Raw genomic sequence first — 22,444 nt, forward strand, 5'->3', positions numbered from 1 at the left:
TGGAACAGATGCAAATTTATGTTTTTGCACCTCTCCATTGTTGTCAATTTTCACTTATGTTTGAGCTATTCTGTATTAAAAACATATATATGTATATATATCTGACCATTTTACAAACGGTATAATTGCGTAATATGTTTGCATTTTGCATCCCTGCTCCCCCCGTCGCTCCAAGATGACTGGTTTTGACCACTAAATTCCCGCTTCATTACACACTTTACTACTTTGATTGGTGCAGCTAGAAACCACAGTGTCTATCTTATAATGAACAGGCACACGCAGAAGAACATTTGTATTGATGTTTCATGTCCAATGCGCTCATGGTGTTGTTACATGTTATTTGCAACGTGCAAAGTCATTGTAGTCTTATCATTTCACTTCCCTTTGAGAACCATGAGCAAGGACTGACTTGGCTTTGCTGTACCGAAGCCTGCCAGCAGCCTACCTACCAAAGGTTGCACCGTGTCTATTGCAATGTAGAAAAACGTATGTCTGTTATTCAAGATACCAAAGGTAACAATAGATGACGACGACAAAGATACTGGTTTCCATCTGTGGTGAAGTCTTCACTAAATGCTTATGACAAATCCAGCTCCAGAAGCAGCATACGTAGTAAAAACAAAAACCATCAACAACCGATAACGTTAGCTAGCTAGATAAGGTTAGGAAGCTAGAAAACTTCACTGACAGCTGTCAGTTCCCTGTTTGTTTATGTTTCTGGACTCCACGTGGAAATCACCATTATCGGAGGTGGAACATAAACGAGCATTTCCGCTCTAGGGAATGAATTACGTTGAAATAGGGGTGCCTTTTAAGTTTTAATGTCACATGCGCAATTACAGTGAAATGCCTTTCCTGCAAAGTCAAAACCCAACAATGGAGTAATCCATAACAATGTGTTACTAGAAAGAAAGAAAAACACACAAGAAATAAGAATATTGAATACACAAAGTAATTAGGTATACATACTGTATACAGAAAATATTTAAAAAGTCAGATCCAATTCCATATTTACATGTGCAGGCATACTGGAGGCATACTGTAGGGTTAGAGGTAGATATGTAAGGGGACAGGCTATAAGAAAACAGAGTAGCAACAGTTTTCATGTGAGTGGCTGTGTAGAGTCTGTATAAATGTATGTGCATATTATGTGTGAGTGAGCAAATGATGGAGTGAGTCTTTGTGTGTTGGTGTGACAGTGTGTGCGAGTGTATAGGGCCCAGTGAGTGCAGAGATAAAAAGTAAACTCAGTCTGTGTAGCTATTTATTAGTTGTATTGATAGGCGGTAGAAGACGTTCAAGAGCCTGTTGGTGTCGGACTTGATTCACCGGTACCAGCAGCAGAGAAAATAGTCTTTGGCTTGGGTGGTTGGGGTCTGACGATTTTCTGGGCCTTCTTTTCACACCACCTGATATAGAGGTCCTGGATTGCAGGGTGCTCTGCCCCAGTGATGCACTGGGCTGTCCGCACAACCCTCTGTAGTGCCATGCGGTCGAGGGCGGTGCTGTTGCCATACCAACAGATGCTTGGTTTGACATTTCCCAATGGGGTTGAGAATTTAGAATGATTTATTGATATTTTATAAGAATTGTGAAAGATACCACTTACTGGTTTGTTTTGGTCTAATCATATATTCTTCCCTAGTGGAATGCACCCAATTAGCTAGCTCGATCAAATAGTGACTAGTATCAAGGAAATACACATTCCCACCGATTTATGAACATGTGATTTGAAACCAGATATTTTCTTTTACATTTTTTTCCCCATTTTGCTAAATTATCTTTGTGTCTAAGCTAGTCAACTCAAATACAATGACGAGTGGTTCTTTTGAGAGAGGAAAAATCACTTATGCTTTCCCCCAAAGGAATGCGGTGTGAAATTTCTTCATTCATCATGTTGTTATGAAGTCCATTAATGTACTCATTTAGAAACCCGGCAGTGAGTGCCCTCTTTTGTATACCTTTATTTTTCTAGGTAGGTTGACTGAAAGTGCATTCTCTCAACAGCAAGAGGACGCAGAAGCTGGTAGTGATTTAGTGGCTATGGTAGTACGAGTTGCCAGGTTGCAAACTTTGAAGACAACATTCTTCATTGAGAAACACAAAACTTCCATGCACTTTATCCATTGACATTACTGCAAATATCGACAACCTTAGATCTCAAGCATACAGTTACATTTGGTTTGCAGAGATTGCGTTCCCATTTAGTGCTAGATGTTTTTCTGATAGTACATCTGTAGGCCTGATGTCAGACCATGTTCATTCGGGACAAATCACTGAATTTAAATACCATGTTTTAAACAACAGAAACCAATGCATTTCAAACAAATGCCTTTTTTATGCCATTTGTAACAAGACTTGACCAGGTTGAGCTGTAGAAGTACTGGGAAAGACAGCCTGTTAAGTATTTGTATGAGGGGAAAAAAACATTTACTGAGATTGTCCTACATTCATCTCTTCCCCAAATGAATATCCCAAGAGGTTCAAGTCCCTCATGTCAACAACAATGTGTGAGCAAAGGCGAAAGACCTCCATGTAGACCCCACACAGATAGGCATTCACTGCTTTATCCTGCCTATTCTTCCTTATGTAATTCAAGTGTAAATTTACCCCTGGCTCCTATGTAGAGTATTTTTGTGCCTATTGTCTAAGCCTAGTCAAGTGAGATGGCTCCCTCTTAATCATTGATCCAATTAATTTGGACAACCTTGTCCCTCTCTCCCCAGAAGAAAGGACAGCACTGAAAGAACACTGTTACAAAAGGAGTGACTTCATACCGACCAACTTTTTGGATTGACACCGATGAAGTTATAGAACTTTGGAATGAGAGAGTGGAATCACTGAAAGAGCTAAACATGTCTCTATGCCAAATAAATGTTCTCAATTATTCAACTAACTCAAACAACCCCAATGGCCTTTTTTTACGGCATACTTTCCTACAATGTATTGAAGGGCAGAGCTTAGAATCCTGTCATATTAGCCACGTTTTCTGTGGACACCTGGCATTTCTATGCACCATTCTTAACTCCCTCCACAAGGGAAACATTGAGTTTCTCTACAGTAGGTCCAGACGTGTATGAATCTGTTTGTTCCATTAACCAACAGACCCAGAGAGAATGATGTTCAAGGTTTTTTACTCTATTCAGCATAAATCATGCAGCCAAATTAAAAGACTTCTCAGCAGTTTGGGAAAAAAGTATTGGTTCAACCAATGCTTTAATGCTCATAGAGTTGTTGTTGTTTGTGTGCAAGTTAAGTTCTGACTCAATTCATGTCAGATGATTTTGGTTCCTAATGTGTTTCTCAAAATATTACATACATTATCTAACAAATACGCATGATATTCTTATATTTGAAGAAACATAGAATGATCCATTTCTGACAAACGGACGTTTTCCTCTCGCAAAGACACGGCGGTAATTGGAATATGTTCTGGGACTCCGCCGATAGCATCGAGCTAAGCACTTCCTTCATTGGCTTCATTAGGAAATGCATAGCCAACATTGTCCCCATAGTGAAGGTTTGCTGCTGTCCCAATCAAAAGTCAAAATGTAAGGGCCTCCCGAGTGGCGCAGCGGTCTAAGGCACTGCAGTGCTTGAGGTGTCACTACAGATCCAGGTTTGATCCCGGGCTGTGTCACAGCCAGCCGCGACCCGAAGACCCATGAGGCGACGCACCCTTTGGCCCAGCATCGTCCGGGTTAGGGGATGTCCTTGTCCTATCGCGCTCTAGTGACTCCTGTGGCAGGCCTGGCGCATGCATGCTGACACGGTCGCCAGTTGTATGGTGTTTCCTCTGACACATTGGTGCGGCTGGTTTCCAGTTTAAACGAGCAGTGTGTCAAGAAGCAGTGCAAGGGAGTGTGCACATGCAACTCTTCTGTGTTGAGCGTTTAACCTCTGGGATATGTGGGACGCTTGCGCCCCACTTGGCCAAAAGCCAGTGAAAATGCAGAGCGCCAAATTCAAATAAATTACTATAAAAATCAAACTTTCATGAAATCACACATGTAAGATACCAAATTAAAGCTACTCATGTTGTGAATCCAGCCAACATGTCAGATTTCAAAAAGGCTTTTCGGCGAAAGCAAACGATGCAATTATCTGAGAGTAGCACCTTCATAAACAAAGAGAGAAAACATATTTCAACCCTGCAGGCGCGACACAAAACGCAGAAATAAAAATATAAATCATGCCTTACCTTTGACGAGCTTCTTTTGTTGGCACTCCAATATGTCCCATAAACATCACAAATGGTCCTTTTGTTTGATTAATTCCGTTGATATTTATCCAAAATGTTAATTTATTTGACGTGTTTGATCCAGAAAAACACTGGTTCCAACTTGCTACAAAATATCTCAAAAGTTACCTGTAAACTTTTCCAAAACATTTCAAACTACTTTTGTAATACAACTTTAGGTATTTTTAAAGTAAATAATCGATCAAATTGGAGACGGGATGATCTGTGTTCAATACAAGAAGAACAAACTGACGCTACCTTTCTGGTCACGCACCTCTATCTAACAGTACACTTGAAGCGACCCTCGGTTTTAACAGGGCTACTTCTTCATTACACAAAGGAAAAACCTCAAACAATTTCTAAAGACTGGTGACATCCAGTGGAAGTGGTAGGAACTGCAAGAAGGTTCCTTAGAAATCTGGATTCCCAATGAAATCTTATATTATACTCACAGACATGATTCAAACAGTTTTAGAAACTTCGTAGTGTTTTCTATCAAAATCTACTAATAATATGCATATCTTATCTTCTGGGGATGAGTAGCAGGCAGTTTAATTTGGGCATGCATTTCATCCGGACGTGAAAATACCCTGTCACCAAGAAGTTAACAAAGTGCTCCTTTGAAACAGGTCCTCCTATATGCTTAGTATAATTATTTATGCAACTTTAGTCGTGATACAAACCTTAGGCAATATGTTTTGAGTTCTAATACATTCTAAGGCTGCATGATGCAACTCTTTTGGGGTGGCAGGTAGCCTAGTGGTTAGAGCGTTGAGCCAGTAACCGAAAGTTTGCTAGCTCGAATCCCGAGCTAAAAATCTGTCGTTCTGCCCCTGAACAAGGCAGTTAACCCGGTGTTCCTAGGCCGTCATTGTAAATTAGAATTGTTCTTAACTGACTTGCCTAGTTAAATAAAGGTAAATAAAGGTTGTAAAATGTGATAAAAAATGTATGATGATTTGAAAAAGTTGCATCTCATTCACAATTTGACAAGCATTTGATAATATTCTCAACCAACAGACTATTCTCAATTTAATCTGGTCTTTACCATACTAATATATATGTGGAATTATTTTCATCCACAAAAAAATCATGCCATCCGTAGCCTGTACTCGAAAAGCTAATGGAGGAAGCTCTTCCCACATTTACGTTAAAAAAAATATGCCAGCCAAGTAGGCTACGCCAGTTCTAAAGCGAAGCAATGTGCTTAATATTAGGAAAGTTAAGAAATAAATATATTAGGCCTTATCAAGGCTCAGGCTAAGACCCAGATGCAAACACATGAGGCAGATAGTACGAGTCTGAGTTTATTATAGTTCAAGGGGCAGGCAAAAGGTAAGTCAAGGCAGGGTCGTAATCAAAATTCGAGTCAGGCAGGTACAGGACGGCAGGCAGGATCAGGACAGGCAGGTCAGAACTGGGAAGACTAAGAAAAACTAGCGCATAGGGAACATGGGAACACGCTGGTAGGACTTGACGGGACAAGACGAACTGGTAACAGACAAACAGAAAACCAGGTGTAAATACACAGGGGATAAAGAGGGGAGATGGGATACACCTGGTGGGGGGTGGATACCAGCACAAAGACAGGTGAAACAGATCAGGGTGTGCCAGGCCTAGCCTATAGAAAGCTGACGGGACACCGGTTGTAAAGCAGATTAATGTGCTTAATATTAAGAATTGAGCAGCACCGGAAAGCTGGGATCCTCTTTTAAATAGTGTCCAGTTAAAACTCTGTTTTCTCATGTAAATGTGCAATTACTGGGCTTATAGGAACATGTTTCACTACTAGGTTCTGTAGGCTATGAGCTCTGCAGTCCCTTCAGTTGTGATACAAACCTTATCAAAACATATAGGCCTATGGGCTAGGCTACATGGTGCATGCGACTATGATTTGAAAAGAATCGCAAAAAAATGCATATGCTGTTTCTTGCCTGAGACTGCACACACTGTGCATCATTTACAAGTGCTAATATTCTCACCCGTTAGACTTTTCTTAATTTGATCTTGTCGTTACATATACTAAATAATACACAGTACTAGTCAAAAGTTTGGACACACCTACTCATTCAACAGTTTTTCTTTATTTTTACAATTTTCTACATTGTAGAATAATAGTGAAGACATCAAAACTTTGAAATAACCCATATTGAATCATATAGTAACAAAAACAGCATTAAACAATTCAACATATATTTGAGATTCTTCAAAGTAGCTACCCTTTGCCTTGATGACAGCTTTGCACATGCTTGGCATTCTCTCAACCAGCTTCATGAGGTAGTCACCTGAAATGCATTTCAATTAACCTGTTGCGTCGAGCAATCCCGTATCCGGGAGCGTAATTATAGCCTCAAGCTCATTACCATAACGCAACGTTAACTATTCATGAAAATCGCAAATGAAATGAAATAAATATATTGGCTCACAAGCTTAGCCTTTTGTTAACAACACGGTCATCTCAGATTTTCAAAATATGCTTTTCAACCATAGCTACACAAGCAGTTGTGTAAGAGTATTGATAGCTAGCATAGCATTAAGCCTAGCATTCAGCAGGCAACATTTGAACAAAAACAAGAAAAGCATTCAAATAAAATCATTTACCTTTGAAGAACTTCGGATGTTTTCAATTACATTTACATTTACATTTAAGTCATTTAGCAGACGCTCTTATCCAGAGCGACTTACAAATTGGTGCGTTCACCTTAAGACATCCAGTGGAACAGCCACTTTACAATAGTGCATCTAAATCTTTCAAGGGGGGTGAGAAGGATTACTTTATCCTATCCTAGGTATTCCTGAAAGAGGTGGGGTTTCAGGTGTCTCCGGAAGGTGGTGATTGACTCCGCTGTCCTGGCGTCGTGAGGGAGTTTGTTCCACCATTGGGGGGCCAGAGCAGCGAACAGTTTTGACTGGGCTGCGCGGGAACTGTACTTCCTCAGTGGTAGGGAGGCGAGCAGGCCAGAGGTGGATAAACGCAGTGCCCTTGTTTGGGTGTAGGGCCTGATCAGAGCCTGGAGGTACTGAGGTGCCGTTCCCCTCACAGCTCCGTAGGCAAGCACCATGGTCTTGTAGCGGATGCGAGCTTCAACTGGAAGCCAGTGGAGAGAGCGGAGGAGCGGGGTGACGTGAGAGAACTTGGGAAGGTTGAACACCAGACGAGTCAATGAGGAGACTCTCAGTTAGATAGCAAATGTTCAGTTTTTCCAAAAATATTATTTGTGTAGGAGAAATCGCTCCGTTTTGTTCATCACGTTTGGCTAAGAAAAAAAAATGAAAATTCAGTCATTACAACGCCGAACTTTTTTCCAAATTAACTCCATAATATCGACAGAAACATGGCAAACGTTGTTTAGAATCAATCCTCAAGGTGTTTTTCACATATCTATTTGATTATAAGTCATTCGTGGCAGTTTGGTTTCTCCTCTGAAGCAAATGGTAAAATACATGCAGCTGGAGATTACGCAATAATTGCAATGGAGGACACCAACCGGAGCACCTGGTAAATGTAGTCTCTTATGGTCAATCTTCCAATGATATGCCTACAAATACGTCACAATGCTGCAGACACCTTGGGGAAACGACAGAAAGTGTAGGCTCATTCCTTGCGCATTCACAGCCATATAAGGAGACATTGGAACAAAGCGCATTCAAAATCTGGGGCATTTCCTGTTTAAAATTTCATCTTGGTTTCGCCTGTAGCATCAGTTCTGTGGCACTCACAGATAATATCTTTGCAGATTTGGAAACGTCAGAGTGTTTTCTTTCTAAACCTGTCAATTATATGCATAGTCGAGCATCTTTTCGTGACAAAATATCTTGTTTAAAACGGGAATGCTTTTTTTATCCATAAATTAAAAGAGCGCCCCCTATATCCAAGAAGTTAACAGGTATGCCTTGTTAAAAGTCCATTTGTGGAATTTCTTTCCTTAATGTGTTTGTGACAAGGTAGGGGTGGTATACAGAATATAGCCCTATTTGGTATAAGACCAAGTCCATATTATGGCAAGAACAGCTCAAATAAGCAAAGAGAGGTGACAGTTCATCATTACTTTAGTACATGAAGGTCAGTCAATCTGGAACATTTCAAGAACTTTAAACGTTTCTTCAAGTGCAGTTGCAAAAACCATCAAGCGCTATGATGAAACTGTCGCTCATGAGGACCGCCACAGGAATGGAAAGGCCCAGAGTTACCTCTGCTGCAGAGGATAAGTTCATTAGAGTTATCAGCCTCAGAAATTGCAGCCCAAATAAATGCTTCACAGAGTTCAAGTAACAGATGCATCTCAACATCAACTGTTCAGAGGAGACTGCGTGAATCAGGCCTTCGTGGTCGAAATGCTGCAAAGAAACCACTACTAAAGGACACCAATAATAAGAGGAAGAGATTTGCATGGGCTAAGAAACACGAGCAATGGACATTAGACCGGTGGAAATCTGTCCAAATTTGAGATTTTTGGTTCCAACCAAGATGTATTTGTGAGACGTTGAGTCGGTGAACGGACGATCTCCGAGGCACACTTAACCAGCATGGCTACCACAGCGATACGCCATCGCATCTGGTTTGCGCTTAGTCCCACTATCATTTGATTTTCAACAGGACAATGAACCAACACACCTCCAGGCTGTGTAAGGGCTATTTGACCAAGAAGGACAGTGATGGAGTGCTGCATCAGATGACCTGGCCTCGACCTCAACCCAATTGAGATGGTTTGGGATGAGTTGGACCGCAGAGTGAAGGAAAAGCAGCCAACAAGTGCTCAGCATATTTGGGAACTCCTTCAAGACTGTTGGAAAAGCATTCCAGGTGAAGCTGTTTGAGAGAATGCCAAGAGTATGCAAAGCTGTCATCAAGGCAAAAGGTGGCTACAAAAGGTGGCTACTTTGAAGAATCTTAAATATAATAATATAATTTTGATTTGTATAACACTTTGGTTACTACATGATTCCAAAAGGGTTATTTCATAGTTTTGATGTCTTCACTATTATTCTACAAAGTTAAAAATAGTTTAAAAAAATTTAAAAAATCCCTTGAATGAGTGTGTCCAAACTTTTGCTGGTACTGTATGTGTGAAATTGGTTTTGAATTAGAATGGGCCATTATCATGCACCTGTCGTAACAAGGGCAGGGGAAAAATGACATGTCATGCGTATGCACTTGAATAGCGAATGGAAGACAATTTTCCGGTTACTCTTCATGCCAGGCAGGTAGGATACTCCATTTGTAAAGCGAAGCAATGTGCATAATATTAGGAAAGTTGATCAATAGATATCTTAGGCCTAGCCTATAGAAAGCTGATGGTCTCAAAACTATTTATTCACAGAATTATATAGTATAGCCTAAAGAAATGTTGTGCAACTTGGGCTTATATGAACTCTTATTTCATTCCATGCATCAACCAGCTATGAGGAGCTGGCTCTCGATGTGCATCAGGTGAACCTATTCTTTTTTTTTGTGTTTTTTTTTTTTGAATTTGACCCCTTTTTCTCCCCAATTTCGTGGTATCCAATTGTTGTAGTAGCTACTATCTTGTCTCATCGCTACAACTCCCGTACAGGCTCGGGAGAGACGAAGGTTGAAAGTCATGCGTCCTCCGATACACAACCCAAACAAGCCGCACTGCTTCTTAACACAGTGCGCATCCAACCCGGAAGCCAGCCGCACCAATGCGCCGGAGGAAACACCGTGCACCTGGCCACCTTGGCTAGCGCACACTGCGCCCAGCCCGCCACAGGAGTCGCTGGTGCGCGATGAGACAAGGACACCCCTACCGACCAAGCCCTCCCTAACCCGGGCGACGCTAGGCCAATTGTGCGTCGCCCCACGGACCTCCCGGTCGCGGCCGGTTACGACAGAGCCTGGGCGCGAACCCAGGGACTCCTTAACCACTGCGCCACCCGGGAGGCCCAGGTGAACCTATTCTGATCAAACTCTGAATGCCAGGGCTCTCATGAAGTGTTTCATTTGATTTTCGATTGCGTTTGAATTGATGTTAGAGTGATTAGAGGGACAATAGAGTGTTGAGTACCAGACCATTAGCAACTGGCTGTTAGCAAGTTTGGTAGGCAAGGTGCAGTAGATGTTATAAAATACAGTATGTGTACATGTGATGTAAGATATGTAAACATTATTAAAGTGGCATTGTATAAAGTGACTAGTGATCCATTTATTCAAGTGGCCAGTGATTGGGTTTCAATGTAGGCAGCAGCCTCTCTGAATTAGTGATTGCTGTTTAGCAGTCTGATGGCCTTGAGATAGAAGCTGTTTTTCAGTCTCTCGATCCCAGCTTTGATGCACCTGTACTGACCTCGCCTTATGGATGGTAGTGGTGTGAACAGGCAGTGGCTTGGGTAGTTGATGTCCTTGATGATCTTTTTGGCCTTCTTGTGTAATCGGGTGTTATTGGTCAGTTTCTTCAACAGATGATCACGTCTATATAATTATCAAACATATATTAGTAATGGAAAGGAAACACAGACACTTTGTTTAAGTATTAAACGTATCCTTTAGTAATACAATTGTAGGCAGAAGTTGGTACAGAGTACAGTAACTTAGCCTCCCCAATTCCCCTTGCCTGACTTTCCCTGGCAACAACATTTTAATAAATCTAACCACCCCCTGACAGCAACAACCATCTTGTCAGCAGTTAAAAGCTCAGAAGTGGGTTTGACCGAAACTTGACCTTTCATCACAAGTATAGGGTCATAACAAGGTGAATGAGTCGAAGCATACTCTGACAGGTGGCTGTTTTCATCAGGCCTGCGGCAGCCTTGTGTTCTCAGAAAACCAGTCGTATTCTCAGATAGCCACGGTGGGGCCCAGACAGGAGGAGTATGAGCTTCTGATGGTGTCTGAAGGGCACAACACTCAAAACAGGTGTTAATACACACACAGATGTCTCCTGAGAGGGGACATAACAGTTTATCATAACACAATGTATTAACCCTTTAAAAGGTATACGGTCTTGGTTTAATCCCTTCAGTATCATGGAGGGTAGGTAGTTTGCCCCGGTGATGCGTTGTGCAGACCGGACCACCCTCTGGAGAGCCTTGCGGATGAGGGCGGTGCAGTTGCAGTACCAGGCTGTGATACAGCTCGACAGGATGGTCTTGATTGTGCATCTGTAAAAGTTTGTCAGGGTTTTGGATGACAAGACACATTTCTTCAGCCTCCTAAGGTTGAAGAGGCACTGTTGCACCTTCTTCACCGCACTGTCTGTGTGGGTGGACCATTTCAGTTTGTCTGTGGTGTACGATGAGGGACTTAAAACGTTCTACCTTCTCCACTGCTGTCCCTTCGATGTGGATAGGGGGGTGCTCCCTCTGCTGTTTCCTGAAGTCCACGATCATCTTCTTTGTTTTGTTGATGTTGAGTGAGAGGTTGTTTTCCTGACACCATACTCCGAGTGCCCTCACCTCCTCCCTGTAGGCTGTCTTGTCGTTGTTGGTAATCAAGTCTACTACTGTTGTGTTGTCTAGAAACTTGATGATTGAGTTGGAGGCGTGCTTGGCCACGCAGTCGTGGGGGAACAGGGAGTACAGGAGGGGGCTGAGCACGCACCCTTGTGGGGCCCCAGTGTTGAGGGTCAGCGAAGTGGTGATGTTGTTTCCGGTTGTGGCCGGTAAGGTGGAGGTGATATGACCCTTGACTAGTTTCTCAAAGCACTTCATGATGACCGAAGTGAGTGCTACGGGCGGTAGTCATTTAGTTCAGTTATCTTTGCCTTCTTGGGTACTGCAACAATGGTAGCCATCTTGAAGCATGTGGGGACAACTGCCTTTGATAGGGAGTCATTGAATATGTCCGTAAACACACCAGCTAGCTGGTCTGCGCATGCTCTAAGGACGCAGCTAGGGATGCCGTCTGGGCCAGCAGCCATGCGAGGGTTAATATGTTAAAATGTTTTACTCACATCAGCCACACAGAGAGCGGGGTGGGGGTAGGGGGCAGTTTGTTAGCGGGCCGCAAGGGTGGCACTTTATTATCATCAAAGTGGGCAAAGAAGGTGTTTAGTTTGTCTGGAAGTGTGACGTCAGTGTCCGGGACATAGCTGATTTTCTTTTTGTGGTCCCTGATTTCCTGTAGACCCCGCCATCCATCCACGGTTTCTGGTTATGGCAAGTTTTAATAGTCACAGTGGGTACAACATCTCCAATGCACTTCTTTATTAACACACTCACCGAGTCAGCATATAGGTCGATGTTGTTCTCTTGATGCTTCCCGGAACATTTCCCAGTCCGTGTGATCAAAACAATCTTGAAGCTTGGCTTCCGATTGGTCGGACCAGCGTTGAATGGTTTTCGTCACTGATACATCCTGTTTGAGTTTCTGCCTATAAAGACGGTAGGAGCAAGATGGAGTTGTGGTTGGATTTGCCGAAGGGAGGGTGGGGGAGGGCTTTGGACTTGAGTTCCTGTATGTTCTTATGATTACACCATGAGTCGTTAATTATGAAGCACACGGGGACAAAATGGCGCCGTAGAGAGAACACGGTGTTTCAGCGAGCTCTCGTGGCATTCGTAAATTTATATTCTTACATTAATCTCCTAGCTTGAAAAAGTGGTAGAATTGGCTAAATAAGTTACCATATAATGAGTCTTGACGACTATTTCGCAAAAATCTCCGACAACATGCCCAATAGAAATACTAAGAAGTCGACCAAAACCACCACCCCTGTGGATGTGCATGAGGAGCTAGCTAACGTTAGCGAAGCTAACACCATTGCGGACCCGGGCACAATGGACCTGATGATTCAAAAGATGACTGATAACATTACTAAAGTGATCGATGCTAAGATAAGAACGGTCTTGGAAGCAATAGCAGGCCATTCAGCTGAAATACAGAGCGTTGTGAAACGTGTTGTTGAGGCGGAAGGAAGAATTGCTGCAGTGGAAACTTCAACTACATCTATGGACGCTAAGATAAAAGCACTTGAGAAACAGGTGCGCGAAATGGCGGAGCACATTGACGACTTGGATAATCGAGGACGCAGATGCAATATTCGTGTTGTGGGACTCCCGGAAAATTCTGAAGGGACACGTTCAGTAAAATTCTTTGAGGAATGGATCCCTGGCTACCTACAAATGGACACTAAGGCTGGTCGTGTGAAGCTGGACAGAGCCCATCGCTCTCAAGCACCGATACCGGGCCCCAATCAACGCCCACGGCCGGTGGTTATAAAGTTCCACAACTTCACCGACAAGCAGCGCGTCATGGATGCGGCTAGAAACATCGGCTCTGATGGTAGTCAACATAAAGGTCCAAAGGTCTCATTCTTCAATGATTATTCCACAGCGGTTGTACGAAGACGCAAAGCGTTTGATGAGGCGAAGGCTCGACTCAGGAGAATGAAGATGGACTACGCACTGTTGTACCCGGCCACATTGAAGATTATGGTCAACGAATCACCTAAAAAGCTCTACACACCTGAAGAGGCTGCTGCGTTTATTGACTCTCTCGGGTAAATAACTTTAAGCTGCACCTCCACAGCATTGAATAACTTTGCTTATTTTTGGTTGAATCTGATCACGAAACAGTGGTGTGAGTCCCCACGTACTCCGGCTCAGTAATATTCGTAACTTTATTATTTTTCTTGCTAAATTAATAGCCGCTATAGCTCAGGCTGAGATATGTGTGAATCCATATTGGTGCCCAGGCTTGGTTTTAGGTGGAAGAGCCTCAATCTTCTTCTATTGATTTTCTTTTCCATATATATAAAGGATGAGGCTATTGAGCGGCAATGCGGACTTAAGAGTCTACATTGGAGAGTTGAAATCCCCTGCATGTTAGCTAGTGGGAAAACCCCCTTTTGGAATTTTACATGTTTAATTTTTGGGTTTAGTATAGTTCGAGTTCAGGGTTCATATTTTTTGTTTATGCTCAGTGAGATAGAGGAGAGTTCAACACATGGAAAAAGGTACCACCCCACTTTTACAGTAGGATCCAGTCTGAATATTGAATGGTCAAGATACAATGGCAGATAAGACTGCGTGTATGTACGTGGAACATTAGAGGGAGCCATAACCCCATTAAGAGGAAGAAAGTATTGTCTTTTTTGAAAAAAGAAAATATTGATATTGCACTGTTGCAAGAAACCCATTTGGATGATAAGGAGCACCTGAAATTACAACAAGGAGGGTTTGGTCAAGTGTTTTTCTCATCATTTACATCCAGAAGTAGAGGTGTAGCAATTCTGGTGAAAAAGAACTTACCACTTAAGGTCTTGAATTGTGTGAAAGATAAATTTGGTCGCTTTGTTATAATTAATGGTACTTTACAAGGGCAGAACATTTCCATGATGAACATTTACTTCCCCCCTGCTCACCCCCCTGATTTCCTCACTAAGGCATTTCTAGACTTTTCAGAATTAAACTCAGACACTGCAGTGGTTGGAGGAGATTTTAACTGCTTGTTGAACCCCCTTATTGATAGGTTTCCCAGTGGTATAGCTTCACTCTCTCCTCAAGCTAAGTCACTTAAAGCTATTTGTGATGATCTGGGGTATGCGGATGTCTGGAGAGCTTTCCATCCCTCCAACAGAGAGTTCACTTTTTCTCTGCACCTCATGGATGTCAGACTAGAATAGATTATTTTTTTATGCCCAAGACGTCTTTGCAGTCTGTTTTATCTGCTAGGATAGGAAGCATAGTCATATCTGATCATGCTGAGGTGATCCTGGACATAAAACTCAACGGGGCATTCAATCGGTCAAGACATTGGAGGTTGAACACAACCATTCTTAAAGACCATACATTCACATCATACTTTATAACAGAGTTTAAAGCATTTTTCTCTATTAACTCTCAATCAACAGATAACCCCTCGCTCCTTTGGGAGACCTGTAAAGCGTATGCCAGGGGTCTGATTATGTCATACACAGCTACTAAGAGACGGAAAAAGCGGGAAAAGCAAAAAATGTTAGAGGGTGAATTAGGAACTAAAGAGAAGGACTACATTAAAACGCCCACTCCTGCCCTATTAAAGGAAATATCAGTCATTAGATCAACGCTAGACTCTCTCCTAACACAGGACGCTGAAAAGAAAATGAGATTTGTCAGGCAAAAGCTATATGAACATGGCGATAAGCCAGGAAAGTACTTGGCATACCTAGCTAAAAAGAGGGATGACTCTCAGTCAATTGCTACTATTACTGATTCTGATGGTAATCATTTATATGAAAATAAATTGATATAAGTGACTCATTTAAGAAATTTTATACAAACCTTTATGCCTCAGAACTGCCAAAGGATGCACCCAAATTAATGGAGAACTTCTTTGGTAAGATTGAGCTCCCTACTATCTCCGAAGAACAGAGGTCCCTCCTTAATGCCCCTATTACCAAGGAAGAGATAATGTTCGCAATTAAGAGTCTGCAAAATGGTAAGGCCCCAGGACCAGACGGGTTTTGTAGTGAGTTCTATAAAGAGTTCCATGGCCTGATCCTTGAGCCATTGCGTGAGATGTTTAACCACTCATTTTCAAATGACCAACTCCCTCAAACGCTGAGAGAAGCCAACATTTCACTTATTCTCAAAAAGGGAAAATGTCCAGAGTCTTGTTCCTCGTACAGACCAATTTCCCTTCTGAATGTGGATAGAAAATTGCTTTCTAAAATTCTAGCCACAAGATTAGAGGACTCATTGCCACTAATTGTGAAAGGAGACCAAACTGGCTTCATTAGGGGCCGTAAGTCATGCAACAACGTCAGGCGGCTTCTTAATGTAATTCAAGCCTACCAACAAAGTGCTGTAGATGGTCTTGTGCTCTCCCTAGATGCTGAGAAAGCATTTGATCGTGTGGAGTGGTCTTACCTATTATTTGCTCTAAATAAATTTGGTCTGGGGGACAACTTTATAAAATGGGTGAAAGTTTTGTATGATGATCCTCAGGCTGCTGTCCTAACTAATGGGCTACGGTCAAATAGCTTCTCTATACACAGAGGTACCAGACAGGGCTGTCCTTACTAATGGGCTACGGTCAAATAGCTTCTCTATACACAGAGGTACCAGACAGGGCTGTCCTTTATCCCCCCTCCTCTTTGCACTCGTTATGGAACCACTGGCCGAGGCCATCAGGGTAACGCCTGCTATACAGGGGCTGCTCATTGGTGATGTTCACCATAAAATAAGCTTGTATGCTGATGATGTCCTGATATTCATCTCTAGTCCCGAGACTTCAATTACATCTCTTATTAATATAATTGAATTATTCAGTGAATTCTCAGGCTACAAGATTAACCTAACTAAGTCAGAGGCTATGCCACTTGGTAGCCTACACTCTGTACCTAATACTTCTCCCCCCTTCCCTTTTAAATGGTCTCCCTCAGGTTTCATGTATCTGGGTATATTTGTAACTCCTAAATTCCAGCTAATGTACAAAGCCAATTTTGTTCCCTTGTTTGATACAATAAGACAGGATCTGGAGCGCTGGAACTCTCTCCCCATTTCTTGGTTGGGTAGAATATCCCTCCTGAAAATGAACGTTTTACCTAGACTACTTTACCCAATCCAAATTATCCCAGTATTACTCCCCAATAAGGTAATAAAGGATGTAAATGGATGGCTAAGTTCCTTTATATGGAGTAAACGCAAGCCAAGACTTAAGATGGCAATATTGCAGCTGCCAAGTTCTATGGGCGGCTTGGACCTGCCCAATATCAAGTTCTATCAATGGTGTGCCCACCTTTGTTATATTTCTGACTGGATCACAAATGATGACTCCTCTATTTGGTTAGACATTGAGACTTCTCTTTCAAAATACCCCTTACAGGATCTTTTATTTTTCAGAAGTTTCAAGTCTGTAGAAGAACACTGCAATAATCCAGTTACACTTAACACACTCAAAGTATGGAGGTCAGTTCAACGCTTCCTGGGAAGGTCCAAACTAACCTCTGCTCTTACCCCGATTCTTAACAACCCAGATTTCAGTCCAGGATTGCTGGATGCTGGCTTTAACTTATGGCTTAATAAGGGCATACGCAGGCTAAACGACTTATTTTCTGACAAGATTTTGTTGTCATTTGAGCAGATGGTCGAGAAATATCGACTTCCAAAGCAGGACTTTTTCCGCTTCCTACAAGTAAGACATTATATTCTGGAGAGCACCACCTTAATTGGTAACCCTGATATGTCTGTCATTGAAAGAATGCTTTTTTTCCCACAAAGGAAAATGTCTGTAAGTCTGTTTTATGATACTTTAAGGTCCTTTTCTGCTGTCAACACACAGAGGGTGAAACAAGTGTGGGAGAAAGAATTGTCTGTTACTATTGACGAAGAGATGTGGGAGGACATTTGGAGATATGCAAAAACAATATCTATATGTAACCGTACTAGAGCAATCCAATTAAGAATAATACACAGATTGCATATATCCCCAAATCGCAGACATGCTTTTAGCCCCACTTCCTCTTCCCCTCCGTGTCTTAAATGCAAAACTGATACAGGCACCCTAACACATTGTTTATGGTCATGTACCAAAATACAAAGATACTGGTCTGGTGTCCTGCAAGAAATTGAAAAGATCCTAGGGGTTGATCTAGAATTGGACCCAGTTTCTTTACTGTTAGGTCTCCCTAGTAGGCATGTTACTTCTGTCTGTAAAAGAAGGCTTTACAACATCCTTACCTTCGCAGCGAGGAAAAACATCCTTTTACAGTGGATTAGTGATAAGGTTCCTTCTATTAAAGACTGGCATAAGATACTATTTGAATGGGTGCCTCTGGAATATCTGACATGTACATTGCATTCTAAAACAGACCAGTTCTACAAAGTATGGGAACCTTATCTAAATTACCTAGAACCTGAGGTATCAGCTATTATGCTGCAAGGATTCTCTTAGAATGGCGGGGATCTATGTATTTCAGAACTACACTGTACGTTCCATGTGTGGAACCTAACCTCTTGGTTTAAACTGAGCTTTTTTGTTTAATTTCTGTTTGTAAGTTTGTTTAAAATGTATGTATTGAGGGACGCAATGATGGTGATGGGGTGAGAGAAGCACAGAGCGGGGAGAGGAAAATGGTGTACGTATGTATGGGTGTGTATATGTGTGCGTGCGTGTATGTATGCATATGTGTGGGTATATGCATGGGTATATGTATATGTGTGTATGTATGTATGTGTATGTATATGCATGGGTATATGTATATGTGTGTATGTATGGGTATGTATGTATGTGTATGTATATGCACGTAGATATGGGTAAGTGTATATGTGTGTATGTATGGGTATGTATGTATGTGTATGTATATGCACGTAGATAGGGGTAAGTGGGGGGCTGTTTTTCTTTTTGTTCTGTGTGCTTTGTCTCTGTTGTTGTATCTCTTAATATGGGTGAAAATTGTGAAATTTCAAAAAAAATACTGTTACAAAAAAAATTATGAAGCACACGCCCCCGCCCTTCCTCTTCCCAGAGAGGTGTTTATCTCTGTCGGCGCGTTGCATGGAGAAGCCTGGTAGCTGAACCGATTCCGACAACATATCCCAAGAGAGCCATGATTCCGTGAAACAGAGAATGTTACAATCTCTGTCTCTCTGGAAGGCAACCCTTGCTTGAATTCTGTCTACCTTGTTGTCAAGAGACTGGACATTGGCTAGTAGTATACTCTGGAGCGGTGGGCGATATGCACGTCTACGGAGCCTGACCAGGTGGCCGCTTCATCTGCCCCTTCTGTGGCACTGTTGTTTTGTGTCGACTACTGGAATTAGATCCATTGTCCTGGGTGGTGGTCCGAACAGAGGATCCGCTTCGGGAAAGTCTTATTCCTGGCCGTAATGTTGGTAAGTTGACGTTGCTCTTATATCCAATAGTTCTTCCCGGCTGTATGTAATAAGACTTAAGATGTCCTGGGGTAACAATGTAAGAAATAATACATAAAAAAACAAAATACTGCATAGTTTCGTAAGAACTTGAAGCGAGGCGACCATCTCTGTCGGTGCTATCTTGGGCTTCGCCATCTAGCACTCACATTTGCAATCATGAAATGCTTTGAAAGCTGGTTATGGCACTCCATCATCCCAGACAATCTAGACCCACTCAAATTTGCATACCGCACCAACAGATCCATAGATGATGCAATCTCAATTGGGAGGGAGGGAGGAGGGGAGGTCGTCAGTGACCTGGCAGTGTGGTGCCAGGACAACATACTCTCCCTCAATGTCAGTAAGACCAAGGAGCTGATTGTGGGGGGTGTGGACAGCCTAGTACATGACTGAGGCAAAGCTCCCTTCTATCCAGGATATATTTCAGGCGACGTGAAAGGAAGGGCCGGAAAATTGTTAGACTCCAGCCACCCAAGCTATAGACTCTTCAATTTGCTTCCGCACGGCAAGCGGTACCGGCGCATCAAGTCTGACACCAACAGGCTGCTGAACAGTTTCTATCCACAAGCCATAACATGCTGAATAGACGTGCGTGCGCCATTGCATTCCCACCACAAACTGTACTGGAGTGTGGACCACAGTTCATCTAAACAAATCATTGGCCAGAGCGTCAAGTGTGTGCTCTGAACACTCCAAGAGCGAAACAAGATGGGCGAGACTAAAGCTTAAGAGGGTGTGAACGATGTTGAATGGGTGTAGACAAGGAATAGCTCTTCAGTAGATAACAAAACATTCAAAGGCCATTTTCTCAAGTGAGTTTACAAGTTTATCAACTTTCAAAGCAGAATTACTTTCCCATTGTTCCTCAAAAATGCAGTATATGATATACAATTTTGTAGCTCTGAGTCTCTACTTTTCTGCAATGTAAAGAACACAATTTAAAATTTTGCTACATAAGACCGAATCCAGGTGGTGAGTCACATATGCTCCTATAAACCAGTGAGGAGATGGGAGAGGCAGGACTTGCAGGGCGTCAAGCATCAAAAATAGAACCAAGTTTTTCTTTAGTGCCTGGCTACGAAGAGCAGTTTGGATGAAATGATTGAATAACATGTTTGTGTAAATTGGCTACATGGACTATCTGCATTGACCCTTCTATTTTATTTTTGCACTGTCCCTATGCACACTCACACACTCACTACTATGCACATTCTACTCACTCACTCATACTCACTCTATACACATGCATACCCAGTTACCTTACCCTACCACTCCAGTATCCCTGCAAATATGGTATTGGCACTGACCCTGCATATAGCTCACTTACTTTCCTGTGTTCTTATTCCTATTTCTTGTGTTTTTGTTCCACTTGACTTGTTTATAAATGTTTTCTAGTACTACTGCATTGTTGGGTAAGAGCAAGATCCTCATGGATCCTTGCAGAGAGGAAAAGTTACAGCATAAAGGGAAAGGGGATACCTAGTCAGTTGCACAACTGAATGCATTCATCTGAAATGTGTCTTCCGCATTAAACCCAACCCCTCTAGGTTACATTGGATAGATTTGACTCATTCTGTATATTGAAAACGTTCACGCTCACAGCTGTGCCATTGCGACAGGAAAATGTCACCCTTAACGATATGGTGACATCACCAACCATTTTCCCCAAAAATATTATTGAAAACATTCTGACTTTAACAAGAGAACTAAAGCAAACAATAACCATCAGAGTGTAGTCTGGAACTCAGGTAATGGAGCCCCGGGCACTGGCGACATGATCAACATGAAATAAATCATGTGTAACCACGGGGGGGGCTAACCGTCCGCCCGGCCTCCATGCTGCCACTACTGGGAGTAATCATGTTTTACTGTACAGCTGCTGCACTGTTTTAATGAACTACCCAATGAGAGCTGGGCGGCTGCTCCATCAAATACTACATTCCCTCTCTCACTGCGGTCTGCAGCACTGTCTCGTAATTACTCCCTTTGTAAATTCCATTCCGCATAGAATACAGCTGCATGTATTACTGTTCGGAGTTGTTGGCAGCTGAGATTTCACTTGTTTTCTTGGAACTAAAGCAAGGGTGTTGAAGAAGTTTAAAAAATGTTAAGAGATGTTGCAATGCATTGGATTAGTATTTTTTTAAGTGTCAGAAATTATGGAGTATATCAGCAAAGGGTGTCAATTTCAAGGGTTATAACTGTAAATGTTTGTGCTGTATGTACAGTGGAGTTTGAAATGGTTGACATCCTTGATAAAAGATGAGCAAAAATTAATGATACTCTCCAAATGTTTTATTACAGTATGTATGTCTTTACTATAAACGTAACGTGAAGTTTTGTTCCCATGTTTCATGAGCTGAAATAAAAGATCCTCAAAATGTTCCATATGCACAAAAAGCTTATTTACATGCCTGTTAGTGAGCATTTCTCCTTTGCCAAGATAATGTATCCACCTGACAGGTGTGGCATATCAATGAAGCTGATTAAACATCATGATCATTACACAGGTGCCCCTTGTGCAGGGGAAAATAAAAGGCCACTAAAATGTGCAGTTTTGTCACACAACACAATGTCACAGATGTCTCAAGTGTTGATGGTGTGTGCAATTGGCATGCTGACTGCAGGAAGGTCTAATGATCAATTGACCTTTTAAAATTATAAACTTGGATTAGCTAACACAACGTGCCATTGGAACACAGGAGTGATGGTTGCTGATAATGGGCCTCTGTACGCCTATGTAGATATACCATAAAAACTCTGCCGTATCCAGCTACAATAGTCATTTACAACATTAACAATGTCTCTACACTGCATTTCTGATCAATTTGATGTTATTTGAATGGACAAAAAAAAAAAAAACTTTCAAAAACAAGGACATTTCTAAGTGACCCCAAACTTTTGAACAGTAGTGTAATTGGCAAAAGTGGGCATGTAAGCCATCCATACCCGTCGTGACACACTCACTTTCACATCTTGTTTTGGACACGACTGACATTTATGACCAAAATTATCCTATTTACACTTACTAGTAAATCTTGACACTAATTAATGTTTCTGATTCATACTGATGGCACATAGGCCATTTGTAACCAAGAAGTTGATTCTAGGAGGCAGTTCCACTTTAATGTCAACGGCATCACTTTACCCAGTAGCAGGACATTTTACCCAAAAACCTGGTTGCCTCTGCCAGGAGGCTAAAACAAGACAATAATGACAAGCACATCCACAAAAATGATTAATTAGCCACAACATCAAAATTGTTCTATGCCCATCTCAGTCTCTCTGGATTTGAAACCCATTGGAAATGTGTGGTTTTAATTGAAGAGGGCAGTCCATAAGTGGATACTAAGGATATCAAGGATCTGGAAGGATTCTGTATGGAGG

At 42.0% G+C, this 22,444-nt stretch overlaps 1 protein-coding gene across 2 annotated transcripts in view; it reads left to right on the forward strand.

Annotated features, from left to right (window-relative positions):
* Positions 1–22,444, forward strand: part of LOC115102601 (MORN repeat-containing protein 1) — an 81,373-nt gene that overhangs the window by 46,482 nt on the left and 12,447 nt on the right. The window contains exon 14 of one of the 2 annotated variants that reach the window (XM_029622712.2): positions 2,727–2,898. The exons of the other annotated variant lie outside the window; for it this stretch is intronic. Coding sequence (XP_029478572.1) covers positions 2,727–2,769 — 43 coding nt within the window. The 3' untranslated portion in view covers positions 2,770–2,898. Of the gene's footprint in view, positions 1–2,726; positions 2,899–22,444 lie in introns of those variants that run through there. 2 annotated transcript variants of the gene reach the window in all.

The sequence above is a fragment of the Oncorhynchus nerka genome, linkage group LG20, assembly GCF_034236695.1.
Source record: "Oncorhynchus nerka isolate Pitt River linkage group LG20, Oner_Uvic_2.0, whole genome shotgun sequence".
In the NCBI taxonomy this organism is placed as follows: Eukaryota; Metazoa; Chordata; class Actinopteri; order Salmoniformes; family Salmonidae; genus Oncorhynchus; species Oncorhynchus nerka.